Raw genomic sequence first — 18,275 nt, 5'->3', positions numbered from 1 at the left:
GCAACATGTTGATAACAAAAATTAAAACTATATGACATCAACAAATCTTCTAACAAAGCTTTTTAACATAATTTGACATTCATTTCTGTTAAAAACACTTTTCAATGTCATCTTTTCAGATGACATGCAGGAATTATAGGAACACAATTATAAAATGTTTTTCACACAAATAAAGACAGAACTAAACAATTGGAGAAATATTAACTGCTCATGGGTAGGTCAAGCAATACAATAAAAACGATGATACTACCTAAACTAATTTACTTATTCAGTGGCATCCCAAACTACCAGAGAATTATTTTATAAATCTAGGAAAACATAACAAAATTCAACAAAAGTTCAAGAATATCAAGGGAATCAATGAAAAAATAAGTGAAGGAAGGTGGCCAGGCAGTACCAGATTTCAAACTAATCATCAAAACAATCGGGTACTGGATAAGACATAGAGTGGTGGATCAGTAGAACAGAATAGGTATATAATATACAGAAGTATAAGACCATACCAATGTAGTGTTTGGAAAAACCCAAAGAACCAAGCTTCGGGGGCGAGAATTGAAAATAGTCTGGCAGAAACTAGGCACAGATTAACATCTCTCACTGTATACCATGATAAGCTCAAGATGAGTACATGATTTAGACATCAAAGGTGATATCATAAGCAAATTAGAGGAGTATGGAAAAAAAATTACTGTCAGAACTATGGATAAGGGATAGGCTTGACCAGGAGCCAAGATGGTAGAATAGAAGAAGCACTGGAGCAAAGTGGAAGACAGATTAGAGTAAGCAGAGATGAGAGGCAAGGAGACCAATAAACAAGCTACTGCAATAGTACAGTTGAAAGGTGATAGGAGCCTGAAATAGAGTGGTGACTGTGTGAGTAGAGAGGAAGGCACTTATACGAAAGGTGTTGTGAAGATGATGGCTTGCCATTCCTAAAGACAAGATTTGGCAACAGATCAAATGTGTGGGGTGACTGAGTATGAAGAATAGAGAACAACATTAAGGATACAAACCTGGATAAGGAGGATGATGGCACCTTCAATAGTAATAAAGTTCAGAAGAGAGGAAGGGCTTGGGGGGGTGTGGGGATAATGAGTTCTGTTTTAGACATGTTGAACTTGAGATACCAATGGGGCATCCAATTTGGAATGTTCCATAGATAGTTACTGACTCAGTAATCGAGGGGAGAGAGAGAGACACACACAGACTAAGCTAGATATATAGATCTGGATCTGAGAATTACCTTCACAGAGATGACAATTGAGCCTATGTGACCTAATGTGATGACTACATGAGATATTATAGTGGGAAAATAGAAGAGGGCATAGGATAGAGCCTTAAGAGGTTACTCCATGGTTAATGGGCTGGACACAAAGATCCAGCAAAGGAGATTGAGAAGGGGCAGTTAGGTAGGAAGAGAATCCACACAGAAGAGTGTCATGGAATCTCAGAAGAGGGTCACCAAAAGTGCCTACTCTTGCAGAGAGATCATTAAAGATGAAGACTGAGATAAGGCCATTAGATTTGACAATTAAGAGATCATTGATAACTCTGGAGAGAACAGTTTACTGAATATGTCAAAAGCCAGAGCTTAGAAGAAAGTAGAAGGAAAGGAAGTGGTAGCACTGAGTAGAGCTTAGGTGATAAGGGAGGAGAAATTGAGGGGAAATGGGTGTGTTTCTGAGAAGCTGGGGTGGGATTGAAGATTAGAGAAAGAATGTGGATGATAAAAGGGTAATTTGCTGGAGAAGGAGGGAGCAGGTAGAGAAGCTGGCCTTGGCAAAGAGAAAGATCATCTCATTACAAGAGATTGGATTTAAGGAGGAAATAGAAGGGAAAGATGTCTGAGTGATGGGAGATGAGGTGAAAAGAGGGCACTTTCATCAAATGGCTTAATTTTTTCAATGAGTTAAAAAGTACGGTTCCCAGCTAAAAGGGTAAGGAAAGAGGGGTACCATGGAAGAGGCCTGAGGAAAGATGAGAAGGTATGGTTATGGTGTGTGGGCCTGAAATTTAGTTAGGGAGGAATAGTATTCCCTTGCTGCAGTGAGGGTCCAGTTGAAGTTGAAGTCCAGTTGAAGGACTGGAAACTAAGAAGAAACCTATTAACTGGGGAATGGTTGATGAACTAATGTAATTGTGTTGCAAGAAAGGATCAAATGGGAGTTTCAACTAAATCTGGGAAGACTGGTATGAACTGAGGCAGAATAAAGTCAGAACTGGGAGAACCACTTAAACAGTAACAACAACATCGTAAAGACAGAAAACTCCAGAAGATTTAAAAATCTGATCAACACAGTGATCAAACTTTTTCTGATTGAGACATACTGGAAAAAAAAAAAACCATGGCCAAAGCAGAGATTTGTGTCATTTAACTAACACATATTTGTTAACAAGGTTTTTTTTTTCCCCTGGGGAGGGCACGGGGGGAAGAAGGAGTAGAAAGTAAACACACTTTTGTTAATTAAAAAAATTTAATTTAAAAAAATGTTCTGTTTTAGTGAACATTAGTTATCATTAGTAGATGAAAATGGTTTTGCCTTCCACAAAATTTTTTATTGTCATGTCTTGCATCTGTTTAATATTAGCAACCTGGTATTTAATATACCCAATGGTATTCAGAAGAAAATGGCAACAAATATTTAGATCAGAGGCTCTTAACTTGTTTATTTAATATTTTGGTAACTACATTTCAATATAATTAGTTTCCTTTCTAATCCTATGTATTTTATTTTATGCTTTTAAATGCATTATTTAGAGAAGGGGTGCAAAGGTTTGGCCAGAATGCCAAAAAAATGCCATTACCCAAAAAAAGGTTAAAAATCCCTGATTTGGAGTATAGAAGCTTAGTACTCTCCATATTTCTCAAAATCTGCCCATATGTGGGATCTCTCATTCCTTCTATCTTTCAGGAGGCAACATAGTAAAATTCCACCCTCACAAAAGGTACCCCACATGCATTTTTTTTCAGACAGTTCATAAAGAAAAATAATTTATCAATACTGAAGTAAGAAGGGGCTAAAATGAGAAGGGCTGACATGGGGACACGAATTGTGAATATGTATGTCTACAGATACCACTTATACCTGGACACGTATGTGCAAATATGGGTCTAGTATCCACCCCAAATTGCTACTACTTCAATGGTTTAGTAATTATGCAAGTGAGTAACTATTACATGTCAAAACTTTCCATTATAAACTACCTTAAAAATGCTCAGATCCTGGGAAAAGTAATGCCAATGTATCCAACTTGTAGAACAATTTACAAAATGTTTTACGTTCACTCTCTTGCTCTAATACACAAGAACACCCTACTGGACACACTGCATGTATTATAATCCTCATTTCACACATGAGGACACCTCCATAACACAGAAGTGATTCAAAAGTAACATCAGACAAGGAGAATGACTTTGTACATGGCCCTCAGCTCTTGTGTAGCTTTGCTAATAAACCTGTGGTTGGCAACATAGCAGCAGACCCCTCATTTGCAACATTTAGGTGTTCCTTGGTGGCTCCCATCTAAGTACTGTCCTGTCTACACCTGATTAGGGTGTAAAAAGAATGAGAACCAAGAACAACCTGGCATGCTTGTGGGTAAAACTAGAAAAGAATAGCAAAGCAAATAAAAATAACTGACACACTCCACGCCACTGAGTTTCAATAACTGCAGCATTGCTTTGGGAGGAATGGGTGTATAGTGTAATTCATGACTTGAGAAACGATGCAGGAACATGGAGATATGCACCTAAAAATGGGCTACTTTACAGAGAACACTATGCAATGAAAATGACAAATAAAGAACTCTGAAAGGCAGCTGTCACTAGCCTTTCTGGTTACCTGTTTTCTGAGGCCCATGATGGTCTTTTGCATTTCCAGAACAAATTCTTTGAAGTCATTTGTTGCTGGTACATTCATGTGTTCATCAGAGGAAGAAGTGAAGTTACTGAAAGGCTTACCGGGCTTTACAGTACTGTAGCAAGGATAAAAAAATCAAACGTTAATACTTGTTCCTAACTGTGTCATTTTAAGAAAAGACAAGAATACATTTCCCCCCCCCTTCAGTAAGTAAATAAATATACAAATAAAATAAAATAAATTGGGGGAGAAAATGAGAAAAACAAACTTTGCCTACAGCTAAGTCCCTTGGAATTAGACCATCTGCCCCTGAAAATAAAAAAGATGAAAATCAAACTGTCAAGGATAAATTGGAAGGCTGCAAACTTGTGTCTCCACTTCTTCAGTCTAATTTCCCTAGCCTAGCTTATCTCTCCCCATCTAATACCAGTCAGCAGAAAAGGAAAATAAAAAATAGGCCCATGAGCCCTCCTATCTCCTACATCCATCATGATCACCACTCTTTTCGTGATCAGTAATATATAATACAGTGATAGATGATGCCCTACTGCTAGGTCCATTAGTACACATTGCCATGAATACAAAACATTTGCTATACAAAGTTTTCTGTATATACAAGTATACCTTAGTATTTTTCGTGCTTTGGTTCTCTTTGTAGGCTTGTCTTCCTGATAGCTGAATTCAAGAGAGCGTTTTCCTCTGAAGTGATATGAAAATACATTAAACTGCCCTCTAGTCCTACAATCTAAAGTTATAGACAAAAGAATTATTAGTTACTGACGTCTCTGATTTTAAATTTCAATAGAAACGCTATACCTTTTTCAAATACAGCCCAATAATCTTGAGGATTGTGATTGCTACAGCTAACACCACTCCAGAAGTTCTTAGTAACTCAGCATCTACTGCCACCTAAAGTAGTTCACTGGTTTCATGAAAACAAACAAACATACGATAGGTACAACATTGCTTCATAGGAAGAATAATCTAAATGTCATACATGTGGGCAACTACTTAAATGACAAAGCAAGTGGCAAAGCTGTACTAACTTTGCCATTTTATAGGGTTTATTTATAATGCATTCATGATACTACAGTTAAATAATATTCAAAACAACCTTAGAAAGGATATTCTTGTATGCCATGCGGAGACTACCTAAGGAACATTTGTAAGCAATAGATTTAATCATGGTATTTGAAATCTGAGGACCTGTGTTCAAATACTAGTTCTATGATTTATTATTAATACTTACAGGGTTAAGTTATTGCCCTTCTTTGTATCTCAGTTTCTTCATTTATACAACAAAAGAGGAGGGAAAAAATGATCTGCAGAGTCTCTTCTAGCTCTGAATCCTATGATCCTATTTGTTGGTTGTTGGGTTTTTTTTTTAATAAAACCTATTATTTCACTCAGTTAAAGAATTAAATTGTTGAGAAAATTATTTCTACCAATATAGATCAGCACCTGAAAAGCTGCTGAAGAGACTGAGAAGTAAAATTACTTAGACACAGTCATATAGTCTACAAGCATCAAAGGCAGGACCTAAACCAGAGGTGGGGAACCTGTGGCCTCAAGGCTATATATAGCCCGCTAGATCCTCAAGTATGGCCCTTTGACTGAATCCAAACTTCACAAACTTCACAACAGCCCTCTGACACAACAAATTTGCTCTGTTAAGTTTGGATTCAGTCAAAGGGCCGTACTTGAGGACCTAGAGGGCCGCATGCGGCCTTGAGGCCACAGGTTCTCCACTCCTGAAAAACCCAGATCTTTCTAACTCTGAGGCCTGCTCTCTCTACTAAACCACAATACCTTACCCTAGAAGTCATGAGTTATAAATGTTTATAAAGATTTTAAAGACAAAATATATTTCAGTAAAATGTACTTTTCACATTATTATAGACTGCAATCATTCAGAACCACTCCAGCCCTCACAGCCTTACGAGATTTGGTGGTTCAACTAGCCACAGCCAAATATTCCAAAACTAGGGAAGCCATAGGACAACAGGGCCTATGAGCTATAGAATATCTAGAAGACACTGAGGAGAGGCATCTGAATGCTCCTCTGAATTTCCGGCATGTTTTATGGAAAGCAGAATGAAAAAGTGGGAAAAAAAAACCGCACCAAATTTGGCACGAGAATGGCTAGGTTCAAATTCTGGCTTTCCCATACAGTCTTAGGCAAGTCATCTAACCATTCGGAGCATTAGTTTCATCATCTGTAAAATAAAAGAGTTGGAACAGAATATCTGTAAGGTCTCTACCAGCTCTAAATTTATGATCCTAATCCATAAAACTTGGAGTATATTCAAAGCAATTTTGAAGATGAATCAAAAACACACAGATGCTCCGAAGAGGCATTGCCCTGGTGAACTATGCCATAAAACAGTCTTTAATGAAGGGAAAAGGCACATGATTTTAGTAAGCAAATTCAGACCCACCAAGCCTAAATTCCTCAAGCTGTTCTATGGTTATGTCTTTTTAGCTTAAAATTAAAACAACCAAAGCATATTAATTGTCCTTTCAGCTTCATACATAGGGGGTGCTCAATAAATGTCAAATTGAGTTTGCTAGAAAATGTGACCCTAGACAGTTGCTTTATGTTCTGAGAATGAGAAGAAATATGACCCAACTATCTTAGAGATGGCTAAGTTTCTCAAACAAATTAACTGACAAGCTCCTTAGAAGACAATGGAATGTGAAGACTGGCCTGCAAAGATTAAGTCCTTCAAAGGAAACTTAGATTTTCTGACCAAGAGAACAGAAAATCTGGCTGTGCTGCTTCTTGGGCAGCTAAAGGCAATCTGGTTTAGTTATCAAAAAAATGAAAAGGCCTTTTGTGTCTGGTCGAGGGAAAAAGTCTTGGCTCTTCCCAAAGATTCGCAAAGACAACAACTTTCTTCAAATATAAGAACTTGCCCTCTTGACATTCTGGTGGAAAAGTATTTTAAGTAGAAAAATGAGAAGAGAATATAAAAAACAGATACAACTTTTCAACAGCTGGAATAAGGAGAATATAAACCACTAACTTTAAGGAAAATCAGGTCTCCACTGAGAACAAATGATTCTTGATTGGATTATTCCAACATTTGCACTGTAATAATACCAATGAAAAGAATACTAAACCAAAGCCGAATATTAGGTAATTCTGATGATCAATCTTAGCCCTGGAGAAGAGATAAATATAACTCTCTTCTTCTGTTCTGCATATGGAAATGCTCATGTTTGATGAGGTTTGACAAACACAAAGTAACAAAAAAATTAAAATGGAAATTTTAAAAAATGGAAATATATCTCCCTCTTTAACTTGGAGAGGTGAGGGTATAGAATTTTGCATATGTTGTCTGAAGTAGCTTTTGTATTCAATTGTTCCATTTAACTTTTTTATTTGCTACAAGGGAAGCTAAATGGATTAGAGATGGTAGTGGGTAAAAATATCAAAAAAATACCTGTGACAGAAAAATAAAGGGTACAAATGAAGTGTTAACAAAAAAAATTATTTAAAATTTTTATGAAAGAGCATCCAGTTGAAAAGTAGTTGGAAAAGGTAGAGGATGCAACTGTAAATATCAGCCACAGTCCATCATATAATCCATCCAAGTACATTTATCTACTTCTCAGTTAAATCAACATCCTGCCTAGTACCATTACATACACATATCTGTATGTGTGTGTATATACATATATATATACCTGTATGTGTGAATATTTTATATATATATATATATATATATATACACACATATATGTATGTGTGTACGTACGCAGAGAGAGAAAGAGTTAAGAGTTCTTGTTTTAAGTGAGTAGTAAAGCAAGTTTCACATAATGTAAAACTGACTAGGACTGAGAGGGAGAGGGAGGGAGGTAGGAAAGGAGTCTCATGCCCACCCATGGAGGAAGGGGGCCCGCAAAAAGTTCAAGGAAATGTGGGGGCCAAGGACAGAGAAGCCAGAGCAGGAGGAGGAACATGGGCTGGGGAAAGCCACGTGTGGGTCAGACATAAAGGCAGGTGGGCGGAATAGAGCGAAGATCTCCTCTCTTGGTGCCCAGGTATCAGGCCAAGCCCCTGATCCCTGCAGCAGTTCTGCTTTCACTTGAAGGAGGGGTTTTTTAGAGTTTGTTATTTAGGTTTTTTGGTGGCAGGGTGGAAGGCCATGGAGTACATAGCTGAGGGGCAGAAGGAGGAGGAGAGAAGGAGAGGGAGAGGGAGAGAGAGAGGGGGAGAGGGAGATAGGGAGAGAGAGAGAGAGAGAGAGAGAGCGCACACTCAATTCTGTAAAGTTAATGTGTTGGGTTTTCTTAATGCAGATTTGTTTTGAAATTCTTTACATAGTTGAATTTGCATAGTACAAGCACATAAAGCAAGAACTGTCTGTATATATAAAGAGACAGACAGACAAGACTGAGAGACATAGAGACACACAGAGACAAAGAGAGATGGAGAGAGACTGATAAAGAGCTAGCCTCAGAGTGAGCAGACCTGGATTCAAGTCCTGCATTCGTCACATACTTATGACCCAGAGCAAATCACATTGCCCAGTGCCTCAAGCACCATAAAGGGTGATCTTCATTGACAGAGGGACTTCTCCACTAGGAGCTCTCTTTTCCAGTGAAATCACAGGCTCAGTCAGACAAAGAAATGTGGTTCACTGGAGAGAATACTGGATTGGGAGTCAGGCAACCAGGTCCAGTAGTCAGTCCCAGCCAGGTCTAGTAGTACCACAACTGCTGGATTTACTTGCCTTTTGAAATTCTGAACTAAGGAGCAAACAAGAACAGAAATTCAAAGAAATGTGCAAAGGTGAAGTAGGAACAGAAATAAAATCTATGAGACAATTCAAACAGACCACTTCCTAGAGAAAGCTACCAAGGCAGGTAGCAAAGTACTATCTTTAAGATCAGTCTGGACTGTGGCAGTCCAGTCCAATACGATTCTTGACCTAGAGTGTTGTCAAGCTAATATTAACTACATCAATATCACCATTTGTAAGTAGAGGAGTATATGCTTCTCAAAGCAATCTTATATACAAGACAGTTCTCCAAAACTGACTGCAGAAAACAGTCATTTTTCTAAAAATAATACATCACTTTTTAAAGAGCAACTCTATGAAGGACATAAGGCAAGAATTATCCCCATTTTACAAATTGGAAATCAAGACTCAGAGAGCTTAACTGACCTATCCAGATTCAAACCTATTTTGTTTGTAAATCCAATGTTATTTCTCCTAGTCCATGCTTCACCTCCCACAATCCCAAACATCAATTGTTAATAGTCAATCTGCTTCCCTCCTTTATATACAGACCTTCACAACAATCCTGCCACATTCTTAGGTCCACTTTGGGGATTTCATCACAGCTACCATAGCCATGTGGGAATTCAGCCACTCTAAAGACATCTCTCTGCACATGAGTGATGTTGTCAGAATTGTCACACAGAACTCGGGCGAGGGATGTCTGCTTGATTTGTGTCAACTGAGCAGGGCTAAATACTCCAGGGTTTTCATACCATAACCTGTAGTTTGGGTGAAGGAAGGGGGAAGGGGGAAGAAAGAGAGAAAAATAGGGTCAAATAAACAAAAGTAAACCCCAAGATTACTAGAGGTAACAGATTGAAACAATTCCTCAAGTCCTCAAAATTTAACTCCATGAGAGGATTCTAATTTTTGTCACTCTTTTATAATGTGAGACAACTGCAGATAGTGAAAGGTTCTTGGAAAAGTTACCCATCCTCTCCAGGGGCTCAATTTTGTTAAATGGAATAGATAATTTCTCAGGTCCCTTCCAAATTCTAATATTTTATGAAACATCACCCATAGAACACAAAACAGCTGGTCTTGTTTTTAAGGGGCAAAAATTAAATTCTCTAATAAGCTAGCCTTCAAGAAGGTCGTAAACAAAAAAGGCTGCATCCTTGGGGAGTAAACTAATAACTGAATTATTTGGATGATAGTGAATTGTGGAAGTCTTGGTATGAGCTCGTGCATTGAGTATTTTATACTATAATACAGATTAAATCTAGGACTTTAAAAACATCTGCATAATTCATCAAAGAAACTATAAACTTTTATAATGGTACATTCCTTGTAAAGTAGGCCTAGAAGATTTTATTTAGCAAAATTATCATTCAAACACAGCAAACATATAACGTAGTTAATTTGGCATTGTTTCCAAGATGTATGTTGCTGCGAAAGAAGACTCAAACAATTTAAAGTTATTGTTTTAAAAAAAACTACTAAGAATAAAGGATACTTTTTCTTCCTAGTTAGTCTCAATATAGAAGACCTAAACCATTCTCTTTCCTACCTCCCCCACATCCTGGGAAGTATAATGATAGTAGTAAATAATAATACTTTGACACTATTAATGCACACTCATTCAACTTTAGTTGGCTTTCCAATGAAATATTGGCCATAGCATGCAAATTACCTGTCCCCATCTCGTAGACGTTTAAACTGAGTACTTAGAAGGCACATCAAAGTTGGGCCCAGTCTGCTGCCAGGAACCAAGTCTTCTACCATGAGAGCAGGAAATAAATCTATATTCAACGGTGAGCCATATAATCTATGACATAAAAAACTTTTTAAATTTCCTTGGCAAAGACATAAGTATTTTTATTTTTAAGATTTTCTTATGATTTAGCTTTATCTTTATGACTTAATCATTATCACAAACATTCCAATACACAAAAAGCAAAAGGGATACATATCAAATGGTGAACTATGCTGTACAGTTTGTTTTTTTAAAGTATACACCATTAAATTTAACAAGTTAATAAGAAGTGACTTCCGAATTCTTTGCTTTTTTCCTTGTGTTTTTAACGCTTTATTTTTGCTCTTGTCCTTAACAAAAACTAACTTTTGACAAAACTCAAGCAAATTAAAAAAAAACCTTTCCTACATGACACTTCCATCATGTCCTCTTTAATAAGGCTAACAGAAAAAAAAATCACAGAAGTTAAAGGTGAAGAAGTCATATGTTGTGGGGACAGGGGAATGCAAGTAGAATTCCACAGTAATAAGGAAGGGGGGGATGGGTGTCACTTGAACATCACTTTGAATTGAAGCAGAGTGAAATGAGAAGATCTAGAGCAATCGATACTATAAGCAACAATGCTGTAAAAATGAATGATTTTTGAAATAGTTAAAAAGTGATAACACAATGATAAACCATGGTTACAATGGATCAATGATTTAGAATTCTGCTCACCTCCTAACAGAGGTGAAGAGTGAGACAAACGTGCTTGGACATAGCCAACGTAGGAATGTATTTTCCTTGACTATGCATATTTGTTGCAGAGGTTTTCTTTTTCTTTTCTTCTTCTGGGTGTGGGTGCATGGAGGAGATGGGGGGAGGGGAAGATGATGATTGTTAATTGAAAAAATATTAATTTAAATAAAAGGTAAATGAGGCTCCAAACAGATATTTTCTTCCTAAGCAAATATTACAACTAAAGACTAAACTGTGGCAATAAATTAAAGAATTAATCTCAAATTAAAAGTTAAAACAAACTAGTGGCATTTGTTTTGTGAAATTTTCAAATGAAAATTTCATTCTTTGGTGATCCAAAACAGTACTGGAAGAAGACTGCCTTTGAACTCTGAAGAAAAGTTCTGTGAAGGAAAGGGACCATATAAAAATGACATATTCAAATGATTTCAGAGAACACATTATTTTCATATAGCTTCTAACCCTTCAGGACTACTCACTGGCCTCAGTTTCCTTGTCTGTGAAATGTAGACATTGGACTCAATGATCACTGAAAGTGAGGTATACAAGTTAAGTAACTTGCCCAGGGTCACAAAGCTAGTAAGTATCTGAGGCCAGATCTGAACTCAGGAAGATGAGTCTTCCTGACGTCAGACCTGGCTCTCCATCCACCATGCCACCTAGCTATCCCCAGTGGATAGAATGGATAGTGGAAAGAGCACTGGACGTAGAATCAGGAAGGTTTAAGTTCAAACTTTGCTTCAGACACTTATTAGTTGCATGACCCCAGGTAAGTCACTTAATGTCTCTATGCCACAGGTTCCTCATCTGTGATTCTTTCCTTAATTCAATGATACTATGATCAGTGGACTCAAACTGTATCAAGTGAGAAGTTAATGAGGCATAAAGAATCCTATGAATGCTTAACCAGTGCAACCAACTAGGCTATGGAGCTTCTATCTCTGAGACAGTAAACACAGGAAAGATAATCCATCCTGTATCTCTGAAGGTTTAGTCGTGTTCCTAGAAGCAAAAGAGTTCCCTTCCAGTTAAATGACTCTAGCTAAGCAGGCTAGATCTGCTCTTTCAGAAAGAGTACTGGCTGCACAAAACCTATAGTTTCTAAGGTGTAGAATCAATGGAAATTGTGTTCTGTGTGATAGATTTAGATGATCAAACTTCTCTAAATAATAAAACGAACACCACCAAAAAAGGAGAGCAGCAACTTAACAGCAAGGACTAGAGATTTATTTTCTGAAGGACAACTGGCTTTCTGAAAAAAAACATACACTAGTTCTATAATTATGATTTCTGCTTGCTGTTTGGCTTTTTAAGGAATGCTGTCTACAATATTTTCAATTTTAGAGAGCTACTCCTGAGTTATGATGAATTTCAGGTCAACTATTAACAGTCAGATTAATTTTGCTATGAATTTTGGTAACATTTTTTTAAATTGGCTAAAATTTATCTGCATAAATACACTTTGAAATCTTAAGTTTTACTTAAGAGAGGGAGAGGGTAAAGTACTCCAGGCCATCTTGGGACCCAACTGCAATTTTGTTACAGTATAAGTTTTTATAATATGGTATTAAAAAGAATCATAAGCCAAAATTCTTTGTGTCAGTAGACTCTGAAATTTTAAGAGGAGGAGGAGGAGGAGGAGGAGGAGGAGGAGAGAGAATGAAGTACCTAAGTGTCACCGGAACTCTGAGAATTGGTACCAGACTGAGACAAAATATAAGCTTCTCTGTGGGGAAGAGAGCCAGGCCCCCAGCTCCCCTGGACCATGGTACAAAAGTACCATGCAGTTTGGTTTCTCACCTGAAGGGTGAGGGGGATGACCTCTAGACAATCCCAGACCTTTAATCCCTGTGAGGAGATGAGCTCATGAGCTCAGAGAGTTCTGGAAGGGACCAGGCTTTCCCTTTGAGAAGGAAGGTTTAGTTTTCTTTTCCTTTCACTCATTTCTTTTTCTTTACTGTTTTGGGAATGGGAAGGCCCTTTTTTGCAAGCAACAGAACAGGCATTAACCTTTGTAAATTTGCTTTGTAAAAAGGTGCTGGTTTGTCACATTGTATCATCACATTATCTGGAAGCAGAGAAAAATGTTAATTGCTGGATCTGATTACAAATTGTGCCATCCAGACTTTTCTGTGACTGCTTAAACAATGGAGAAGGAATTCAAAAAGGAAATGTGGAACCTCCGCAAGTCACTAAAGAGTTAGCCAGAGTTTTCAGCTATGGACTTTGCCAGATTCCAGTGGATTTGCAGAGGAAAGAAAACATAAAACTAAGAGGAGTGTCAGTTTTAATCAAGCAAATTAATGAAGACTCCCTAGTCCGCTTAAAGTAAGTGATAGGATGTCCTGATATCCTAACCGGGTGAAAACAACCAATTTCCAACATAGATTTTAGATTCAATCAATTACAGGTTTTAGATCAAATACGAAAATTCCTTCACTGGGCTTGACATTTCACAAGGATCTTGTTCAGATAGGTTGAGGAAATTTGGTCATGTCTTACGTAGCACTTGTAAAATATCAAATGAATTGAGATGTGGATTTGTTACAGGAATTGGAGTTAATATGGTGCCCCAATAAAAACTCCAGAGGAGGAACTGCCTAAGGGAGAAATAGAGGCTGTGGCCTCAGCCTTGGTCTCACAGCCATTGGCTGAAGAAGGACCTTATAAACTTTAGAGAGTGCAGGGGATTTGGGACTTCCCATCTTCCTATCAGTGTTGTAGCATCATTCCCTCCAGGAAAGTTATGACCAGACGAATGAAATAAGGAGCCAAGGACAGAGGAGACGCTTCACCATAACTAAGGGGAACATTTTAAGCATACCAAGCAGGTGAGAAAAGGACTTCTAGCAACAAAGACCTGCGATTTACATGAACTCTCTAAGCTTGATCCCATTTTCCCCTAGATTCTGTACATAGGTTTGGGAAACTGGATAGACTTGCAGTGGAATGTCTTGAATCAACTGTAAATGCCCTCTGTCTAAAAGCTAACAAATGGTCTTAAATAGAATGTTTGAATTACGAATACAGTAATACTTTGATAGATCCAAGATCTTTTTGATATATTAGATACATATTCACATAGCTCCTCATCATGCATGATTCTTCTCTATACCTCTAATCAATCCTCCACAAAGAGTCCACTCAGTGTATTGGGGACGTTCTTTTAGATCTCTTGATTGTGTGGAAACAAATGGAGCACACTATGGGCTTCTACATTGCCTCTTGGGTGACATACAGTATTGATTCTTCGGAGAACTTGGTTGTTACATAACTTTAGAGCCATATGGCATCATGAATAAAAGATCAAATTGTTATATATCACCCCTTCCCTAACTATGGTCTTAGAGAAACAGAATAACTTGGACCATCGGAAGTTGAAAAGTTTTGGGTAACATTATTCTTCCACTTAGCTAACGGAGTCTTGTCTTAGTATTTTTAAAAATTTTTTCTCTAAATATGAAAACTTAAATATACAATAAGAAAAAGAAAAACATTATAAATTTAAATATTAAAACTTAAATACAAAATAAGAAAAGAAAAAAGTGCCATGTGCACAGCAGAACGTAAGAGGATTCAAAATATATAGCACTAAATTTCCGCTTTGAGAAAGACTATGTAATAAATAGTATGTGTTGTGAGCTATCTATCTTTGCTTCCTTATAAGTTTTCTTTTATTCTCTGCTGTGCACTTTTTACTTTGTTCTTTTCTCCCCCTTCCTCCCACCTCCCCTCCACCCCCATCTTAGTATTTCTGAATAATCTCTTTCTCTTGGTGTTATGGCAATTAGGGTGGGACTTTTTTTTACTGTCTTCTCTTCTAGAATGCTAAAGTAATCAAGTGCCTTTGGTTAAGTCTTGCTAGGTGCTAAGCCCCATGCCCACACCCTTTTGCTGATTAGGTGTGAAGCCTTCAGGACCTAAGAAGGGTATATAAACTCAGAGGTTAGCATTTTATTTGGGGGCATTCACTCACTGGAAGAGCGTTGTGTGGTTTGACCAGGCAGCTGCTGGAGACAGCCAGCTTTGAAAAAACGCAGATGTTGGTGCTTCTCTGGTAACTATGTATTGCTTGGACAGAAAGCTAGAAGCCTATCTGCTGATTAGTGTTTATTTGCTCTGTTTATATAATGTACGTTTGTAATTTGTTTATATTTGTTCTGTATTTCCTCCTGAACTAAGTGAATGATATATGTATGTTGGATTAAACCGAGATTGCTAACCCTTTAAAGTTGCTTTCCTTAGAAAAGCAGATCAAAGAACCTGTGCTAGCAGTCTTCCTGTGTGCTGGTGTTGTTAGTCTTTCACCCCCACAGCAGCTGCAAGCCACATTGCAGTTATACTTGGCAACCCTGATAGAATATTTCAGACTGTTTTATAATACGCCTTTTGCAATGAGATATTGTTGAAACTATGTGCCATGTTTATGAACCTAATATAACCTATCACTGCCCCACCCCCAAGTTTATATACTATTCCACAAGAAATATCCAAGTTTTCTTTGAAACTTACCCTCTGAGTTTCTCTCGAATGTCAGGATTTTTAATTTCATTTCTCAGATCTTCAAAAGTGGAAGCAGAGGAAAGATTACAGTACACTCGATAGTCATGATAGGGTGGAATACCATGATCTCGGCCCCGCTGGATATTGATCGCTGCTAGATCAAGAGCCACGGTATGAGCCATAGAGAATAGCCTCTCTGTCAGCTCAGTATTCAGTAACTGAGATGGCACACGCATCTTTCCAGCAACACCAAACAATCCTCTTAGGAGGGGGTCAATGCCACCTTCATTGACAATCCGGAATGGTGAGAAGAAGGCCTTGTGCAGAGGTAGGTGGCCCTGTGGGATGGGCTCAAAGTTCTCATCTAGTCGATACAGTAGTGGATTGATGAGTGTGTGACCAAACCTAAAAGCTGCCGTCGCAAAGGCATTGAAGATGCCAGAGTTAACACTAGGGTCATAACCTTTATAGTCCCCAAGCATCTTCATGCCAACCTCACCGAAGATCTTAGGTAGCCAGTGGTTATATGTGATATGTTGTATCTCTGCACCAACAATTTTACGTGTCTCATAATATATAGTGTCACCATCCCAATGGGGATTGAGCTTTAGTAATTCAGTAGCAATACGATTATGTTCTCGAAACCACAGTGTGTGCATGCTGGTCAGCCCAAGTTGCTCATTAGCACGGTGATCTCCAGCCAAGAAGCAAGGAATGGGACTTTCATTCTCATCTCTCATGCATTCAGTTGGTGGGCCAGTTGCAAAAGGAAGAAGAGGCTTCCCTGATCTCTGTACTATGCCTTGTCTCAGGAGGCCTCTATGGCTGGCCAAATCTCTGATTTCCTGGGCTTCGTGATCTGAGCTCCCATAAACATTAGATGCATCTATATATGAAGTGAGTTGATTGATCTGCTCCCGAGGATAGACAGAGTTCATGAGCAGAGAGGTCATGCCACTACCACACACTGGGCTGGAACGTACAAAGAACATACAACGGGCACCATTTCTGACTCTAGGGTCATTGGGTGGAATCATAATTGAAAAGCAGGGAGGATCATTGGTGCAGACAGAACTGCAGTGCTGACCATCAGAGAACCGGGCTTGACTGAGAGCAACAACTGTGGAATCTAGGTCATGGTCAAGAAACTGACCCCACTGCATTGTCATGTGTGTAAATTGCTCATCAGGAGTAATTGATTCAGTTCCTATCAAAGTGGTAGAAACCAAACGAGGCATTGGGAGCGGGTATCCATTATAAAGTCTATTTGGATTAATACCTCTTGGCAAATTAAACCCATTTTCATACACAGATTTCAAGAGTCGTTCAAAGGCAGTTAGAGATGCACCCCACATTGGATGTTGCAGGTTATTGCAAGTTCCATCATGGGTCCTATATTTCTGATGAAAGCACATATCCGAACAGTTGTTCACTCGTCTGTGGGCAGTACAGCCAGACAGGTTTGCGATCAGACTTAGGTACTGGGGAGAAACAAGGTCATTGTAATGGTAACCTGAAAAGAAGACCAAAAAAAAAAGAACCCAAAAATGACTTTTTCATTTGTAGATAAGAAGCAAAGTAAACTGCAGTCCCAAATCTTGTTAACACTTTTTTCACTCCCGTGGTTAAAATGTCAAATTATACTGACATTAGAGTAAAATATAAGCTCCTTGAGGGCAGAGAAAGTTATGTTTTTGTCTTTTTTCATCAATGCCTTTATACATAACACATTAAGAAAGTTTTGTTAAATTGAATTGAATCACACAAACACAGACATTGGCATATTAACAGAATCATCAGTTATCTCATGTAGAGAGAATCTGGAGCCTGAAGAGACCCATTACAGTTCTGTATGTAGTAGGAGCTTAATAAGTACCCAATGTGAGTCAAGTGAAAATAGATCTAGATTCTAAAAAAAAGTAAATGAATAGAAGATGAGATGGTTTAGCTATAACCAAGCCCTTCTAGGATGAAAGAAAAAAGCACTGGAATTGTCAGCATACTATGTGACTGCTACTTACTATAAATTGTTACGATACAAATTGTGACTCTGCTACTTATTAGTTGTATGACCTTGAGCAAGGCCCTCCCCCTTCCTGGGCCTCAGTTGACTGACTCACTGTAGAATGAAGTGAGGGATAAACAGAGAATTGGCAAAGAGGCAGCATGGATTAGTGGCGAGGGTATTGGTCTTATAGATGAGAAGGCTTGGATTTAAATCCCACCTCCAACCCTTACTGGCTGTGTGACTCCAGACAAAGTAGTTAACCTCTCTTAGCCTTAGTTTCCCATAAAATAGTCCCAAACTTAAAGAATTTTTATGAGAACCAAATAAAATAATATATATGTAAAAAAAAACTTTGTCAGCCTTAAAGGGCTATGTTATCTTTATCCATTATCATCATCATCAACCAAAAAACCAACATCTATAAAGAGAAATGTGTGTGAAGGAAACATACTTTATGATTTCTAAAGTTCCTAAAGTGTATGAATTTGCCTCAGATAAGTTTCCTATGGGGGCAGGAATAGGTGAAGGTAGGAAAAAAAGTGGAAGAACAATTACTAACTGGCGTCTCACTTGAGAAAAAATATTATACTATGTGCATCTAGTTTTCCTTTTTTAAAAAAATCAAACTCAGAGCTCATTTTTCTGTTGAATACTTCTCAAATCTGAATTTCACAATACTT

The 18,275-nt window shown here is 38.0% G+C and overlaps 1 protein-coding gene across 1 annotated transcript in view; it reads right to left on the bottom strand.

Annotated features, from left to right (window-relative positions):
- Window positions 1-18,275, bottom strand: part of PXDN (peroxidasin) — a 148,559-nt gene that overhangs the window by 5,341 nt on the left and 124,943 nt on the right. The window contains exons 17-21 of the mRNA XM_036752612.1: window positions 15,597-17,100; window positions 10,284-10,418; window positions 9,161-9,369; window positions 4,485-4,605; window positions 3,843-3,975 (exon numbers count right to left, since the gene is read on the bottom strand). Of these exons, the coding sequence (XP_036608507.1) occupies window positions 3,843-3,975; window positions 4,485-4,605; window positions 9,161-9,369; window positions 10,284-10,418; window positions 15,597-17,100 (2,102 nt within the window). The remainder of the gene's footprint in view (window positions 1-3,842; window positions 3,976-4,484; window positions 4,606-9,160; window positions 9,370-10,283; window positions 10,419-15,596; window positions 17,101-18,275) is intronic.

The sequence above is a fragment of the Trichosurus vulpecula genome, chromosome 3 (genome assembly GCF_011100635.1).
Source record: "Trichosurus vulpecula isolate mTriVul1 chromosome 3, mTriVul1.pri, whole genome shotgun sequence".
In the NCBI taxonomy this organism is placed as follows: Eukaryota; Metazoa; Chordata; class Mammalia; order Diprotodontia; family Phalangeridae; genus Trichosurus; species Trichosurus vulpecula.
This window is presented reverse-complemented; position numbering and strand designations above follow the sequence as displayed.